The sequence below is a fragment of the Stegodyphus dumicola genome, chromosome 1 (genome assembly GCF_044657685.1).
Source record: "Stegodyphus dumicola isolate Sdum_Otavi_A_Nest chromosome 1, ASM4465768v1".
NCBI classification, from domain to species: domain Eukaryota; kingdom Metazoa; phylum Arthropoda; class Arachnida; order Araneae; family Eresidae; genus Stegodyphus; species Stegodyphus dumicola.
This window is the reverse complement of record NC_140768.1, coordinates 167,134,081-167,152,505: the sequence shown is the minus strand read 5'-3', so window position 1 is coordinate 167,152,505 and position 18,425 is coordinate 167,134,081. Positions and strand designations below refer to the sequence as shown.

The window sequence follows — 18,425 nt, the reverse complement described above, 5'->3', positions numbered from 1 at the left end:
CGCACCAAATTTTACGAAATTTAATATTTAGGCATAATTTGAGTCGTAAAATCGAAATATGTAAAAAAAAAATTGGTATGTTATTTCAGACAAAGACTTATTTTGTGTCAAAATATACCTATGTTAGAACAAAGCTTTATATAAATCTAATATATAGCATTCGGGCTTTCGAAACATGAAAAATGCAATTTGAATTTTGTCCATCGGCCCAGTAGAATGAGAGATATAAAACTGCCCCCTTTTTTTTGCACAGTGTACATGAAATGGTAAATGAAATACATTTCTTCAACACATTAACAGACGTTTAACTTAGAATAAGATTAATAAGGTATTTTTTACAGACTCATTTTTACAGATTTAGTTGCAAAAATGTACTTATTACAATCACAAACATTACTGCATATATATTTGCATGCTAATATTAGGTATTTATCCCCAAAATCAATCAATAAACCTACAAGTTAGTTTTTATTTATTATTTATATTTTTTTTTCCTTCTGGAAATTTCATGGCAATTACCTTAATGATTAGTGATTTGATGGCAAAATGTCGTTATTCCTGTCGAATTTTCACTTTCTTCTATTGCTGCTTAAATTCCACCAGCACTTGTAAATTTTAAGGCCCAAAAATATCATGATTTGTTTATAAAAACTAATCGAGTAAAAGAAAAAGAACATATAAAAAAATGGGGATGTATCTTGACCAAAGGATTGTTGAGCATGGTTGCTGGAGTTATAGCACATTCTGAAAATTTGGAGACATCTACCTAGGTGATTGCAATAGCATGTAAATACTATAATTAGTTGTTTTAACATCCTTGTTTTAACCTTGTTGTTTTAACATGTAAATACTATAATTAGTTGTTAGGTATATACAGTCAAAAGTCTTTAATCCAGATGTCCATAATCCGGAATGATCTATAATCCGAACCTCAAAGCTACAAACTTTCTGCGCATGCGTCAACGCATGTGCATAATACATTTACGCATGCGCGTTTAATGTATGACAGACGGTATAAGCTAAGCTAAAATTATCTAATTAAAATTAATTAATAATTATCTATTTCAGTTAATGTTGCAGATTGTGTTGTTGCTTAATCTTCTAATTGGATCCGTCTTATTATTTTTTGCAGACTGTTAGAGCAATTTTATAAAAGTAAGCTTGAACTTTCGATTATGTCAAAAAGAATTTCCGATTCTGGAGCTACCAAAGGATCTACAAAGCGAAAGCATGTTCCGATGTCCATCAAACAAAAAGTGGAATTGCTTCAAAAAATAGATAAAGGCATATCCTTTGATTCTCTAATCATTCTGAAATATGTTTATCAATTTCACAGTGCTCTGTGGGGGAGGGGGGCAACGCTGCGAGCACTGAACTGGAAGTTAATCTGTCAGCACTATCCTTATCTTCAGGGCAGGTGTTTTTATTTTATTAGCTTATAATTCCTTACTAAATGTAGTCTTTCATCTCGATGTACTCCGTCTTTGATATGATTTAAATCAAATTCCTCATCATTATAAATATCACGAATACACATCAAATAGTTTTCTGGTTCCAATTTTCTAATTTTGACTATGCGTAATGTATGCTTTACACATGCGTGCATTGAAAGAAATGTTTAATAAAGTAAACAAATATATATATAAAGTTTTTTTTTTTTTTTTTTTTTTTTTTTTTGTAAATTTTGATACCTTTTAGATCATAATTGCTCTTTATTTCATAAGTTACGGTTTCATATTTTTAATTTTATAATTTCTGCATGCCATCTTACCAGATTTAAACTGATGATCTATAATCTGGAAAAACTGTTAATCCGGAATCGCCCAAGTCCGGATTAAAGACTTTTGACTGTATTACATATATTTTGCTTTTCATAACAAATTATTTTTTTAACGTTTATTACTTTTAAATAAATTTTAAGAGATTGGGGAGTCAGAAATTAAAACATTTTCTTCTTGTTTTAGGCGCTTTTTCCGTAGTGCCAATTTTGCCGGTTGGTATAATACAAGGTACAAAGAAGTTGTTCATAAGCTACAAGGTTTGCATATACAAGCCATCTCAGATGCTGTAAGTTTGTTCTTCTTTCCTTATGTTTTATGTAGACATGAAATGTCTTACCAAAGAGGTATATAATGTCTTTCAAAATTCAATTTTAGGAAAATATAATTACTATATTTTTGGTACTAGCTGGTTGAGATTAAAAAGGAAGCTATGGGGATGTCTCATAAATATAACTCTTTGATTGATCATATTTAAGTGGGAGGGCTAAAATTAGAACTTCAGTAGTTATTGCAGCATTTTAAACCATTGTTAATTACTCTCTAAATTTTCAAAAAATCATCAGTTTGACATTTCAGGTTATATTTTTGGAAAATATGTAGTTAATTAAAGTTTTTTTTTTTTTTTTTTTTTTTTTTTAGAACATGCTTGAGTGGATTCAAGATAAACAAGAAGTTGAGGTTGTTGATCTTGTTTTAAGGTTGCGGAATAAATTAGTAAGTAACATGGGAATATTTATAGATTTATGATAGAATATTTGATTTTAATATATTTTCTCGTTTCACTTATGAAGTTTTCTTTCATGTTTCTTGAGTAATTAATATTTAAAATACTCATTGTGTAAAACTTGTTAGATATTTATTTGAAACCGGGAAACATAAGATAATCAGCTATGCACTCATAAGATTCAAACTCTGAACCCTCCCATTGCTAGCTAGATGTGTTACTGTATATACTACAGTAGCATGTAGGAACAAAGGCAAAAATTCCATACATTCTTCCCCACTTAAAAATCAACTGGGAAAGAAGTGACTTGGTTGTGAAATATAGATGATATGAATTATCATCCACTATATTTTAGTCAGGCATCAATCTGAAGCTCTCTAGAATTTTTTTGAGCAAGAAATGTTAGCTAAATCCTTGCTTGAGATTCAAACTGTAGATATTCTGATTGCCAACCAAATATGCTATCTTTTACAACATAAAGACATGTAGTGAGAAAGGCAAAAATTTCATAAAATTAAATAATAACCTCATTGTCCAATTTAGAGTTAAATTTCTAAATGCTTTTATAGTGTCTGAAGTATAAAATTTATAATTTTTCAATAACATTGAAAGAAAAGTGGTGTAATATCCTTCTGTATCCTTCTACCTATTAGTCTTTGTCTTGAAAAATGTTTTTTGAAAAGGGCTTGTGATGCCATCAGTATTATGCAAAAATAACAAATCAGCATTTTTTAGTTTCTTTTGATTTTATTAAGTACATTTCTATGGTAATAGTTTGATGTTTCATGCTGTTTTAAAAATACTCATAGGATCTATGATTTAATAATTTACAACATAATTTATTTTTGTTCAAAGTAGTCTTAAGTATGTTTTACTCAAAACAGTGGTTTTGCAGATTCAGGATTTTAGCATTGTAATAGCAATACCTGTAACGTTATTTTCGTGGAAAATTTAAGTTCATACAGTTCTTAAAAATCCTTAATAACTTCTTTAAAACAATATCAATTAACAACCAATTAAATCTAAAATCTGAGGAGGGCCACATTTTTATGTAGAGAGTTCAATTACCCCTGCTTCATCACCACTTTTGCAGAAGATATAACCAGCCAAATAAGAATAACTAAATAAAAGAAATGAAAGAAGGTTGACAATGGTGGTTGGTTATTGAGGCGGTTTTTCTGTTAGACTAGTAAGATTTATATACCTACGAATAATGTATATCTGCTAACTTTTATGGATCATTCATAACTTATACCAAAATTGGTGCAGTTTTAAGACTTATGCATAAAATTATTTTTTTACAAATTTTGCAATTGTTTGTTAAGATGCTGAAAATTTTGCCACTAGGCAATCTGTTAACTGATCTTTATTTAAAGTACACTCATGGTACTGGTGGGCATTCAGCTTGTCATTTAAATTTGTTCTCTTTATTGTGCCAAAATTAACATATTCCCTTTTTGCAATATGAACTCTTGTGTTATGGATTGCCAAATAGGGGTTTTAATGTGTTTGTTTTTAATGATGATTTGTGAACTCCATGAATATTTTAAAAAAGCATTTTGATGTCATTAAAATCATAACCATGTAGTAAAATTACATGTTTCATGAAAATAATATTAAAATATTTTAATTTTCATCTGTCTTGTTTTAAAATGTCTACCTTTGATTCAGCAGACTTTCCAATATCTTGGCTCTAAAATTTAAACAAGATAACAAATGTTATAAAGCAGAATTTCTATTATTATTTCTATTCTATTTATTAGGACAGAGGTTGTAGATATCTCATATTGCACAAAAATTTAGTGTACAATTATAGACTATGTAGTTTTAAATTTGCAGGGCAGCATTCAGCAACAGTATGAGTCCATATTATTTTAAGTATTCTCAAGCATTTTTTCCAGAGCAATTAACATACTAATATTTGGTGTTTCCTTTGTTTGCTAAATATGTGGATTGTTACTCTTCAGTGTTAAACTGCTCTTTATGTTTTCTGATTGCTCTTGTCAGATTTGATCATGATCAAATGAGTTTTATTTGGTTCTAGGGAAAAAAAGAAAAAAAAACCACAGGAAAAAAGCCCACGGGAATAATGCTCACAGAATAATACTCACAGGTATAAATGATCACAGGAAAACGCCCACACAGAAATATGCCCACACAGAAAAATATTCACATGGAAAAATGCTCACTTAGAAGTCTGCTCACATGGAAATAAGCCCACTGATAAATAAAATATGTAGAAATATTCTTACATTAATCAAACAATAATTAATCAATTTGAACATCGTATACCTACTTGAATTTTTCAAAGAAAAATTATTTAAATTACCAAAAGTCTATGATATATACGAGGACAGTTCAGAAAGTATCGAGACTGAATTTATTATGCAAAACAGATTTTGAGTCAATCTCCTTCGAAATATGCTCCATTGGCAGTGACACACTTGGCCCAACGATGTTTCCAGTCCTCGAAACATTTCTGGAACTCCAACTTTGGGATGGCCTGAAGCTGCTGCGTCGAATTCTGTTTTATGGTCTCAAAGTCCTAAAACGGGTGTCCTTTTAAGGTGTTCTTGATCTAGGGAAAGAGGAAGAAATCTGGAGGTGACATGTCGGCGATTAGGGAGGATGTACTACTTGGATTGTTCCATTTTTTTCCAGGAACTGCTGCACAAGATTGCTGGTGTGTGCTGGGGCTCTGTCATGATGAAGCATCCAGCGAGAGGACGCCCACAACACCGTTTGTTTTCTGTAAACAGCCTTTCTTAATCTCCTCATGACGTCCAAGTAGAATTCCTTGTTCACTGTCTGGCCCTGGGGAGCTTACTCATGATGAACAATTCCATCTGCATCGAAAAACACAAGCAACATGACTTTGATCTGGCTTCGCACCTGCCGTGCTTTCTTTGGCAGAGGAGACTCGGGGCTTTTCCATTGTGGCGACTGCTGCTTTGTTTCGGGATCGTATCCGTAAATCCACGACTCATCCCCAGTGATGATGAGCTTCATGAACTCCGGATTGTCGTTCGCACTTTGAAACAAATCAGATGAGATTGCCAGTCATTGGAATTGCTGATCCTCAGTGAGGAGACGCGACACAAGCTTTGCAGACCCTCGGCGCATGTTCAAGTCCTTTCTCAAAATTGCATCACATGATCCTATGGAAATGCCACACTCCTGTGCAATTTCTCAGACTGTCAAACTACGATCAGGGTGCATCACAGCTTGCACTTGTGCGATCTTGTCCTCATTGTGAGAGGTGGACAGGCGTCCATAACAGGGATCACTGTCCACTGATTTCCGACCCTCCTTGAATCGCCGGAACCTTTCGAAAATCCGAGCACGACTCATCACCTCATCTCCAAATACTGTTTTCATCATCTCGTAGGTTCGAGGCAAACTTCTTAATTTACAGAAACATATTTTCCTTTTCTTCTTTTCATGTACACGAAGGGGGAGAAGTCATCGCTCATGCTTTCAAATAATTTTAACAAAGTGCGTAAACCATATTTGGCGTCATTATCACTTATAACAAATATGCCAAATTTTTAAATGTGCCAATCTGTAAATTCATGTATATCTTCGGAAATTTTGAATAAAAAAACTCTTTAATTTTTTGCAGGTATGCTTAGAAATACATCTACTTTTAAGATGAGGGCAAAAATTGTATTGGTTATAATTCAAAATTGTTTTCGAAAAATTTATAAAAGTTATTTTAAAATACAAATTTAAAAAATAAATCATAAAAATTGGTGAATTTTATTTGGAGTGAACATAAATTTCGAAATATAAAAGGAAGAATCAAATAAGTTTAATAAAAAAGGAGATATTAATAAATATGTAGCAAATTCAATTAACATTGAGGCGCTAAAATTTTGAGAGCTAATTTTTTTAAAAACTACTAGTGAGATTGTTACAAAGCGTAGCAGTTTAGCATAATTTAAGATGCAGAATTGAAGTATGAAGAAAAAATTGGCATGTCACTTCAGGAAAATTCGCATTTTGTGTCAAAATTCCTATGTTAAAGCAATACTATATACACTCACTTCCATAAGTTAAGCACGAAGATGTAAAATGCAAAAAAATCAACAAATACTGCTTTGATTGACACAAAATTCGGCAGGAAAGTAACATATATATTTATGCATAAAACAAGATCAATAATTATATACAGAAATGAAAACAATTTATCAGATAATGACATACTGGAAACTTAAACAGAATTATGCATACAGTGCAAAATAAACAGCATAAAATGAAAAAAAAAAAAAAAAAAAAAAAAAAAAAAGGACATTAATAGGGTATGTGATCCCCTCTCATCTGTATACAAAGTTTACACCTTGTGACCGTGCTTTCAATTAGGTGGTCAACCACAGCAGAATTAAGCAATCGCCATTCTTCTTGTAGAGCAGTTTCCAGCTCAATAAGAGTGGCTGGAAGTGGGAAACACGAAGATAAAGCAGGGGTGAGAGCATCCCAAAGATTTTCAATGGGATTAAGGTCGGGAGAATATGCTGGCCATGCCATACGCGCAATCCCTTCACTCTACATTGTAGTCATCAACGATACGTTTGTTATCGTTTATTAAAGTAGGGACAACTGCTGCAGCATACAATCTCACAATGAGTTCTAGGATTTCATCTTGATACCTAATGAAATCCCTGCCCACACCATAATGCTTCCACCTCGGAATGTGGGATGTTCGGTGATGTTTTGGGACTGATTGCATGTTTGTTGTTCACACCATATCCTTATATGCTTTTCATCTGGCTCCAGAGCAAATCTTGACTCATCAGTAAACATGACATTGCCCCAGTTAGACACATTCCAATTGACATGTTCCCAGCACCACTGTAATCGTGCCCCTCTTGATTGGACAGATAGAGGAACACAAACGAGGTACCCTGGTGTATAGTCCACTCATATGTAATCTTTGGCGTACAATAGCTTCAGATATCACCTTACCAATGGACGCTGTAACCATAGATGACACACATATGGAGGTTGCTTTGCGATTCCGCTTGACTACAATAGCAATATATCGATCTTCCGCAGGGGTTGTAACCCTTGGGCGACCGGCTACGGGCCTTCGTACAACTGTCTGTGTGGTTTGAAAATGTTTCCATAAACGTGAAATTACAGAATGATGAAAGCCGAAGAAAAGACCAACATCTGTGATCGACTATCCTGCTTCAATGTGCCCCACAGCACGCCAGCGCTCAGAATCTTCCATCCATCTTCTGGAAGTCATAGAAACACGTATGTCTTAAAAACAAATTGTACAAAAGTTTTAAACACCTTCTATCAGCACTTACAATCAACTTCTGTAACCCTTCATAAAGCTGACTTCTTATAAGACTGCCTTTTTTTGCATATTTCTTGACATGAAAACGCGATTGGCTGTTACCTAACCTATTTGCATACTTCCATCTACCTCTGCAGCAAATTGCATACTTTTCAATTCTGATTGGTTTCCGGAAATTAGCATTTTCTTCTCCGTGCTTAACTTTTGGAAGTGAGTGTATAAATCTAATGCATATCCTCTTACAAGTCGCACTTTCGAGACATGAAAAATGCAAGTTGAATTTCATCAATCGGCCCAATAGAATGGGAGATATAGAACTGTCCCTCCCTTTTTTTGCTCAGTTTATCTAATAAATACCTATAATATTTTATTATTTTTCAGGTTGCAGCTGAAAGCGGCAATTTTTCTCTGCCTGATAAAACAATTGATAAGCTTCAGTCCCATGTAAATAACATTATTAAGACGTTACCAGAAGACTTGCAGAATGTTTTAAAATGACTCATTTTTGTAATCCAGTGTTTATTTTAATTTTATTTATTCTGTCATTAATCATAAAATGATCATATTGACAATTTTGTTTTATAGATTTCTGAATTTTGTACATAGTGTCATTTAGCTCTCGTTTTACTTTTTATTATGTTATTTATTGTACTACTTTTTTATTGTTTACCATTGTTCTGTTAATGAAAATTGCCAAATGATCATTTAGTTTTGGTCATGGAACCATTCTTATCTAAGTATATCTATTATATGTTTTTCTTATCTATTTAAATATACGAGGGGTGGTCCAAAAAAAGTTTACAAGGCAAATGAAAAAGTATTTATTAACAATAGAAGCAAGATACAAATGGAAATCAAGAGACACATCTGGCCTTCACTTTTCCACATAGTCACCAAACCTGTTTAGGCATTTGTCAAAACGTTCGACCAACTTGTTTATCCCGTTTTGGTAGTAACCAGGGCCCTGCTCATTAAGCCATTTCTCGGCAGCTGTTTTCACTGCATCGTCTGAGGTGAACCGTGTTCCGGATAAGTATCGCTTCAACGCCGGATAAATGAAATAGTCACTTGGAGCCATCACTTTACCGGCAGAGGGTGTGACCTTAAATTTCTTCCTTGTCGGTAATCCAGCATGTTTCCACTCCATTGTGGCTCTTTTGGATGTGGGGGTGAAGTAATGAAGCCCTGTTTCATCACCGGTAACGATGCGATCAATGAAGTGTTGGCCATCTGAATGGTATCGCTGAAGAAATGTGAGGCTGCACATCATTCGAGTGGCCTTATGCTCCGCGGACAACTCACGTGGAACCTAGCGGGCACAAACTTTGGAATATCGCAATTCATCGGTTACGATACACTGAACGTTACCATAACTCAGGTTCAACTCTGAGGCAATCTCACGCACGGTTACACGTCGATCCCTTTGGATGATATCTTTAACACGTGCCCTGTTGATATCCGTCCTTGAAGAACTTGGATGGCTGCTCGCTTCCATATTGCGGTTTTCCACATGCTCCCTGCCCACTTGATAAGAACGACGCCATTTCGCTACCTGTTGTCTACTCATTGCTTTGTCCCCGTATACCTCAACAATTTGTCTGGGAATTTCGGATGCGGCCACATTCTTGGCCCATAAGAATCGAATTGCGGCTCGCCACCTCTATGCGAGACCACTTTTCTAGACGCCGTGCCATTACTGTCGCTCTTAAGTGTCTGCGTAATGACGCTACTTACTCGTAGAACCGCTGTAGGACAACTAGCGCCATCTGTCAACCACCCTGGGTGGAAATATTCACTCCACAATTATTACGTTTCAAATGCTTCTGCTTGTAAACTTTTTTTGGATCAACCTACGTATATATGCAAAGTTATAAGTTTTATTTATTTTTAGGAGCTGTGCCGTTTTTTTAGGTCCACCGAATATTACTTGAATGCATTGGCATATCAAAAAAAGTGTTTGTAAAAGTAATTTTTTTGGTAAATATATTGCATGAATTGCATTTTGGAGGGGGGGAGTAAATAGTTATTAAAATGTGATGAAACCTTCCAAGGTAACTAATTTTGATCTTTGGTGAAGGTGACTGCCTTAGAGAACATGACTGATGTTGATACTCAGTACCAATGTTTGTTTATATTCTCATAAATACTGGTCACTTTTAGAAGGATTGCTATGAGAGTTTTCAATGTCTTATTGTATACGTTTCTAAACTTATGCATGTGTTAACGTAATTATGGTTTTCTAATTTTCTATTGATACCAGTTATAGAGCAAATAGATAACTATAAAGTTTGTGTGTTTAACTTTCATTTTAAGGTGTAATTTTCAGTTCACAATGAGTGACTTATGCCTACTTTGAAAAAAATTTTAGTGCTTTCTGACTTTACCCGTACAAATTATTGTCAACATCATAAATTAATAAAAAGCATTTGTTTGGCTATCTTTATGGCTCATAGGTACTGTTCTATTCATAAATAATAATAAAAAGAAGCATTTTATTCTAAATGAGAAAATTTACAAGGAGGGATAAATCTATTTGGCAGATAAAAAGTGCTTATTAGCAAAATGAGAATTAAGTATAAAACATATGAATTCACATTACACACACGTTGCATGTGTTTGGATTGGCTGTTGCTGTGTATGTACTTGAAAATGCACCAAAAATGTAGCAGTTTTATTGAATGTTCAAGTGGGGGTCTGAATAATCAAAAAGTACCAAAATCCCCTCCCCTTAATTGAAAGTAAGCCAAAATTTTAAGGCCATTTCTTTATTACTTATATCTGAATTCTGGTCGCAGTGCAAAGCTGTCTGAAAATCTGACCATGTGTAAGATTTTTTTTTTTTTTTTTTTTTTTTTTTTTTTTTTTTTTTTTTGCTAAGTTATGTTGCTTGTTTCACAATTAAATCTCTTCTGAAATCATTACGACTGAAACTAGTCATCATTATTTAAAACAATTATGTGAAAACAGTACATAGGTGTTAGGAGTACTCACTGTTTGCATAGCTGCCAACCTCCTGATTTTAGCGAGATGCTCTCAGTGTTTCGTCATTTATCTCGTAATAGATCATCAACTCTTCTAGTTTATAATGTTTAGCCTTTACTTACGAAAGTGTCTGCCTCCAATAAATGAGTAAAATTTAAATAGTGATAATTTCATTTGCCCACGTCCTAATGATTTGCAGCTTAATTTTCCTTATAAAATTTGTTTTTATCACAATTGTCTTATGTACTGTAGTTTCTTGCAGAATTTTACGTGAAGATTCAACAAATATTTAATCACTTAACCTGCATACTTTTTTTGTCAAAATAGGTTAAAAAATTACATATTTTGTATTACATATTTCAAATCTTTAATATATTTTAGAGTTAAAATATCTTATTTTAGAGTTAAAATATAGTTAAAATATATTTAGAGTTAAAATATACAAAAAGTTTTTGTAAAAGACTTTTTTTTTTCAATATAGAATGTCAGAATACTGAAATTGAAGAATAATGATATTAAAGGAAAATTCTGAAAATTAATATTGGTTAAATTATGATTTATTTTATAAAATACAAACGTAAAACATATATACTAATGAAAATATTTGCATAATGTAATATTTTGCACCACTATCGAACATTTTCAATAGAAACTGAATTTTCAGATTCTTCACTATCCGCAGAGGAATCCAAGATATTCTCATCAGTTTCACTATAACTATCTTCAATATACTTGAAATCAGAGTCAGAACTACTATCAGTGTCAGAAATATCGTCAGGAATATAGGTTATATCCCTCTCGAAACACATCCTGCCAGACATCTCTGAGCTCTGAAAAGCGTGCGCAAAGTGCTACATTACGTAATCTTGTATATTTGGCAGAAATGTGGACAAGTAACGCCATCTGTTAGCCCACATCTGAATAAACAATTAAACACCACAGAAAAGCTGAAAGGAAACCTTGAACGGGAAAAGAGCGAGTTGCCTATAAATAGACGGCAAAAATTTATCCTCACGGAAATCATGTGTTGCGCAAATTTTGGTACTTTTACGTTGCCCGTGGAAATCGCAGGATACATAACGAGAGGGTTAATATTTGTATTTATTACTTTTTTAAATTTTGTGTTACATTACTCAATTTATTCACATAATATTATGTTAATTATTAATTTTATTTTCATTGTATTTAATATTCTTTGATAATATAAATTTTCCTTTTCTCCTTAGAATATTCTCCTTTGAGTTACGAAATGAATTTAACCGAATAATGTAAAATTTAGTATATCAAATTAAATACTGTATATTATGTCAGAGTCATAATATATATAGCTCAGTAACCTGAATGAATACATTATAAAATGAATTTTTCTTAATTTAAAATTCTTTTAAAATGACATCACCATGCAGGACAAAAAAACCCTGGTTTTTCATATTTTAAGGTTGGCAGCAGTTTGTATTACAGTGAACTGACATTTTTGTACTTGTCTATCTGCTTTTCATTGATAAATCATTTTGTACCTGACGAGTTGTGTTTTTTCATCTTTAACTAATTTATTTGCAAAATGTTTATATTTAATGCATGCTTTTATTTTTTTTCCCTTAATATGCATTTACATATGCATCATGGATTTTTATTTCTGTAATCTTATAAGTTTTATTCATGATTATAAGGTTCTATATACATATATATATATATACACACACATATATATATATATTTATATATTGAAATCAATTAAATGCAAAATAAAGATGAATTTAGCAGTATGCAATGATTCAGAAATGCCCTAGAAATTAAACATTTTACTTGGTCTTATGTATTTTAAGCATTGAATTTTATATTTTGTTTGATAGTTAATCTGCTGTAAATTTAGTACTGCAAATTTTTTATTACAGTGAATTTTATGTTTATAATAAATCTGTAATTTAGGTAGGAATGTTATTAAATCACTGTCATCAATGTTTTTAACAGCATGTTTGCTGATGCATATTTTGCAGTTTTAGTGTCATTAAACTGCATTCTCTCATCGTCTTTATCATTTTTACTTATTAATTGAAATGTTGTTATTTACCCTGTTTTGGGGAGAGGGGCTCCAGTTTAGCTAATAAATATTGAATATATGTCTGCATTAACAGCATGTCATTTAGGCAACTAATTATCTTGAAGAGGCTGTTTCAGATAGTTCTCATGTATAACTCCTGAGAAGTATTTGAGCAGTAAAACATATAAATAAATGCAAGGATTTTGAAGCAAAATTTTATATTACAATGTGTTCTATGTTATTTAAGGTGATGAATGATAATCTGCTAAGCTTTTTCTTACAGTTCTGTGTTTTCCTGCCATTTTATGAGCGGTATCTTCAAAGTTACCTCAGAATTGAGATTAATTCTTCTCTAATTTTGGATATGCCAAGATCACTTGTTTTCATTATAAAGTATAAATTTTTATGTTTAGAAAAAAATAACAGTAAAAAAGTTGTTTTCAAAATTATTTGAGAAGTTTGTAAAGCTGTTTATTATTGGCTTTATACACATATTATTTCCAGAAGCTTTATTATTGGTGTATAATTTACATTTTTTATAAAACATTTCTGCTGATTTAAAAATGCTTTTTTGCCCTTTCAGTTAATACATTTGTATAAACTAATGCAAAATAAATTAATATCAGCATTATTTTTATATCTTTGTACGAAGTAAAGGAATTGTTGTGATTGCAAAAGATTTCAGGTTTTATATTTTGAAGGAAATATCTATTTTGACCATTCCAGAATCCATTTCGATTAATTTCTTTTTGTGTGGCAACTGTACATATGGACAGAATAAAGGATTTTGCAAGACAAATTGTAAAATGGATTAAAAATGAATTTTTTCATGATGTTTTTTCCTGTGTATGTACACTGCTCCAAAAAAAAAAAAAAAGGGGACAGTCCTATATCTCCCGATCTACTGGGCCGATTGACAAAATTCAAATTGCGTTCTTCATGCCTCGAAAGCGCGACTTAGGATATATATTAGATTTATATATAGCACTATTCTAACATAGGTACTTTGACACAAAATCGGACTTTTTCTGAAATAACATACCAATTATTTTACATATTTCGATTCTACGACTCAAATTACGCCTAAATATGAAATTTTGTAAAATTTAGAGCGAAATTTATGGAGAAATTCACAAATTTATGTTGGCACTGTTTTGTCAGTTTGCGCCAAGAATACTTCACTTGGCGAACTTCTTAATATATGGCAACCTAGTTTCCTTAGGAAAAAAAGTCACCATCGTTCCTTTTTTCCAAATAATATTCTTTATATTATATTTTTAATTATAACTTATTATTTTAAGTAATTTTTTCTTTCTCGAATTTCATTTTAATTGTTTAAGTTGCAAGTTTTTTTTTTTTTTTTTTTTTCCTCCGAATATCTGTTTTAAAAATTTCTATTTACCTATTCGAACTGCTTAAATAAAGGTGCAGCGTTTATTTTTATTTTTATTTTTTATTTTTTTTTTTTTTTCAAATAGTTTTCTTCGTATATATTTTTCGTCATAGCTATTATTTTAGGTCATTTTTAAATTTTTATACTTTTATTTTAATTGTTTGTGTTGCATTGTCTCTTCAGATAATTGTTTTAAAATTTTCTATTTATTCCTTCAAACTGAGCATTTTAAATATATTTATTAATATCAATTTTCCAGAATTTGATTTTATTTACTTGAACTGCGTTTTTTTCGGAAGAATACTTTGTAACCCACACTACGATGCGTTTGAAAACTGCATACTATATTAAAAGAGAAAATGCAGTAAAGCACAGTTTTACACGCCTTTCAATGTTCCGTTCAGAAAAAATATATATAAATAAGAGAGATGTATAACCGATATTTTAACTTAGGATGACTTGCATACACTGCTTTAAACAGTTTTATCATTGTGCCCATTGCTTTACACAATTTTATCCTACATTTGGTTTCTTAAAATGTTATTCATATTTTAGTCAAGCCCACCAGCGGCCGAGCGGTAAAGTCGCTGAACACTGGTAGTTCGGTCCGAGGTTCGAATCCCGCGAACGGGCTGGCTGCATGGGTGTTTTCGTGGTTTTCCCCATGTGTAACGTGTATACGAGCCAGTTTCCCTTAGAAAATCCTCCACGAAGGCATCCCTCCCTTTAGGCAGATAGCCCTTGTGTGCTTTGCCATAATTAAATAATCCAATCAAATCCTTAATTAAATATAATTGATTTGTAAATTCTACTAGAACTGACGGTAAGAATTGAAGTGGAAATAAGTAATATGGTTTGCAATCTTGATTAATATAAAATTAAAAATATTTGCATAGAAAAATGTTTGCATTCAGACAGAAAGTTTTTTGAAATATTTGCAATTACTTTATAAGAAGGATTTATTAATAACCGTAATAATTACTTATTATATTACTGATGATTAGGATTCAGTTCTTGACAATTACATTCTAAATTAGAATTTTAAGGATATAATGAAAATACGCTACGCACAAAAATACATTTTAGGAAAAAAATGAGTTGATTTTTTATGTTTTAAAACTTCTTAAATTCATTTAGTAAACATCGCATCCTCGTTGTTTATTGAATCCAGAATGTTGGTGTCGTTTATATAATTATTCTTACTTGTCCACAGAATCTGCTGACTTATCCAGATATTAAGTAGCTGCAGATCATTTCTACATAACCATTGAACTTCCATTAATTCAGTCTCTAGAGGGTTGTATGTTTATATCATAATTTGACTTTTATAAAAAATGATTATTCTAAATATTATGTTTCTGTAAAAATATATTGTGCTTTAAAATTATGGATAATAGTATCAGCCGCTCTTTCAGCCACTTCAAAAGCAATAGTTTGTTTAGAAATAAATTATGCAGTTAATGTCATAAAATTCAAATGAATATCAAACGAAAATTCTCAGTTTTAGACAATTCGATTTAAACGAAGTAAAGTAGCAGACGATAAAACGCCGAAGGTAAAAATTTACTCTTACAAAAACTTACTCTTAAATTTTTTTAAAAAAGAAAAGAAACGAGAGAAATTTTAAAAAAAATAGTTAAAAATTTGAATAATATCATCTATAATTTAAAAAATAGCCTTTCATATAGTATTAATAAATATTTATTACGTATCATTGAGGGGAAATATGTCATATAATTAATTCTCCGTAAAATTTTACTTGAAATTTAAGGTTAAAAATAGCTGTGGCAATTCAGTGTAACAAAAATCCATAGACCACATTTGGCGTTATTATCGCTCAAAAAAAGGTGCCAAATTTCAAAACGCGAAATTATGTAAATTCGTGTATATCTTAGAAAATTTTGAATAAAAAAGTCTAATTTTTTGCAAATATGCTTAAAAATACTCCTACTTTAAGATGATGGTAAAAATTTTATAGGTTATAATTCAAAATTATTTTCGAAAAATCTATAGAAATTATTTAAAAATAGAAATTTAAAAAATAAAACGCAAAAAATGGGTGAATTTTATTTGGAATGAACCAAAATTTCGAAATGTGAGAGAAAAAATCAAAAAAGTTTAATAAAAAAAGAGATATTAATAAATATTTGCCAAATTCAATTAACATTGAGGAGCTAAAATTTTGAGAGCTAATATTTTAAAAACTATTCGTACGATTTTTACAAAACTTGGTATTCTGGCATAATTTGAGTCGTAGAATCGAAATATGTAAAAAAATTGGTATGTTATTTCAGAAAAAGTCCGATTTTGTGTCAAAATACCTATGTTAGAATAGTACTATATATAAATCTAACATATATCCTAAGTCGCGTATTTTCTTTTTGAGCAGTGTAAATATGTATGTGTGTATGTATGTACACTGCCCCCCAAAAAAAAAAAAAAAAAAATGGGACAGTGCTATATCTCCCGTTCTACTGGGCCGATTGACAAAATTCAAATTGCGTTTTTCATGTCTCGAAAGCGCGACTTAGGTATATATTAGATTTATATATAGCACTATTCTAACATAGGTATTTTGACACAAAATCGAACTTTTTCTGAAATAACATACCAATTTTTTTCCATATTTCGATTCTACGTCTCAAATTATGCCAGAATACCAAGTTTTGTAAAAATCGAACTAGTAGTTTTTAAAATATTAGCTCTCAAAATTTTAGCTCCTCAATGTTAATTGAATTTGACAAAGATTTATTAATATCTCTTTTTTTATTAAACTTTTTTGATTTTTTCTCTCACATTTCGAAATTTAGGTTCATTACAAATAAAATTTATCCATTTTTTGTGTTTTATTTTTTAAATTTCTATTTTTAAATAATTTTTATAAATTTTTCAAAAAAAATTTTGAATTATAACCTATAAAATTTTTACCATCATCTTAAAGTAGGTGTATTTTTAAGCATATCTGCAAAAATTATACTTTTTTATTCAAAATTTTCTGAGATATACACGAATTTACATATTTTCGAGTTTTGAAATTTGGCATCTTTTTTTTTGAGCGATAATAACGCCAAATGTGGTCTATGGATTTTTGTTACAGTGAATTGCCACAGCTATTTTTAACCTTAAATTTCAAGTAAGATTTTACGGAGAATTAATTATATGACATTTTTTCCCTCAATAAAGCGTAATAAATATTTATTAATACTATATGAAAAACGTTTTTTTTTAATTATAGATGATATTATTCAAATTTTTAACTATTTTTTTAAAATTTCTTTCTATCTTCCTTTTTTTAAAAAAATAAGAGTAAATTTTTACCTTCGGCGTTTTATCGTCTGCTACTTTACTTCGTTTAAATCGAATTGTCTAAAACTGAGAATTTTCGTTTGATATTTATTTGAATTTTATGACATTAACAGCATAATTTATTTCTAAACAAACTGTTGCTTTTGAAGTGGCTGAAAGAGCGGCTGATACTATCATCCACATTTTAAAAGCACAGTATATTTTTATAGAAACATAATATTTAGAATAATCATTTTTATAAAAGTCAAATTATGATATAAACATACAGCCCTCTAGAAACTGAATTAATGGAAGTTCAATGGTTATGTAGAAATGATCTGCAGCTACTTAATGGCTGGATAAGTCAGCAGATTCTGTGGACAAGTAAGAATAATTCTATAAACGCCACCCAACATTCAGGATTCAATTAACAACGAGGATACGATGTTTATTAAAGGAATTTAAGAAATTTTAAAACATAAAAAACCAACTCATTTTTATCCTAAAATGTATTTTGTGCGTAGCGTATTTTCATTATATCCTTAAAATTCTAATTTAGAATGTAATTGTCAAGAACTGAATCCTAATCATCAGTAATATAATAGGTAATTATTACGGTTATTAATAAATCCTTCTTATAAAGTAATTGCAAATATATCAGAAAAAATTTCTGTCTGAATGCAAATATTTTAAATTTTATATGAATCAAGATTTGACACGATATTATTTATTTGCACTTCAATTCTTACCGTCAGTTCCAGTAGAAATTACAAATCAATTATATTTAATTAAGGATTGGATTGGATTATTTAATTATGGCAAAGCACACGAGAGCTATCTGCCTAAAGGGAGGGATGCGTTCGTGGAGGACTTTCTAAGGTAAACTGGCTCGTATACACGTTATACATGGGGAA

General features: G+C 31.0%; 1 protein-coding gene across 2 annotated transcripts in view; it reads left to right on the top strand.

Annotated features, from left to right (window-relative positions):
* Positions 1–13,666, top strand: part of LOC118201109 (protein DENND6B) — a 180,323-nt gene extending 166,657 nt beyond the window's left edge. For both annotated transcript variants that reach the window (XM_085822994.1, XM_085822997.1), the window contains exons 18-20: positions 1,965–2,067; positions 2,421–2,495; positions 8,192–13,666. In XM_085822994.1, the coding sequence (XP_085679120.1) occupies positions 1,965–2,067; positions 2,421–2,495; positions 8,192–8,308 (295 nt within the window). In that variant the 3' untranslated portion in view covers positions 8,309–13,666. The remainder of the gene's footprint in view (positions 1–1,964; positions 2,068–2,420; positions 2,496–8,191) is intronic.
* Positions 13,667–18,425: the final 4,759 nt, after the last annotated feature.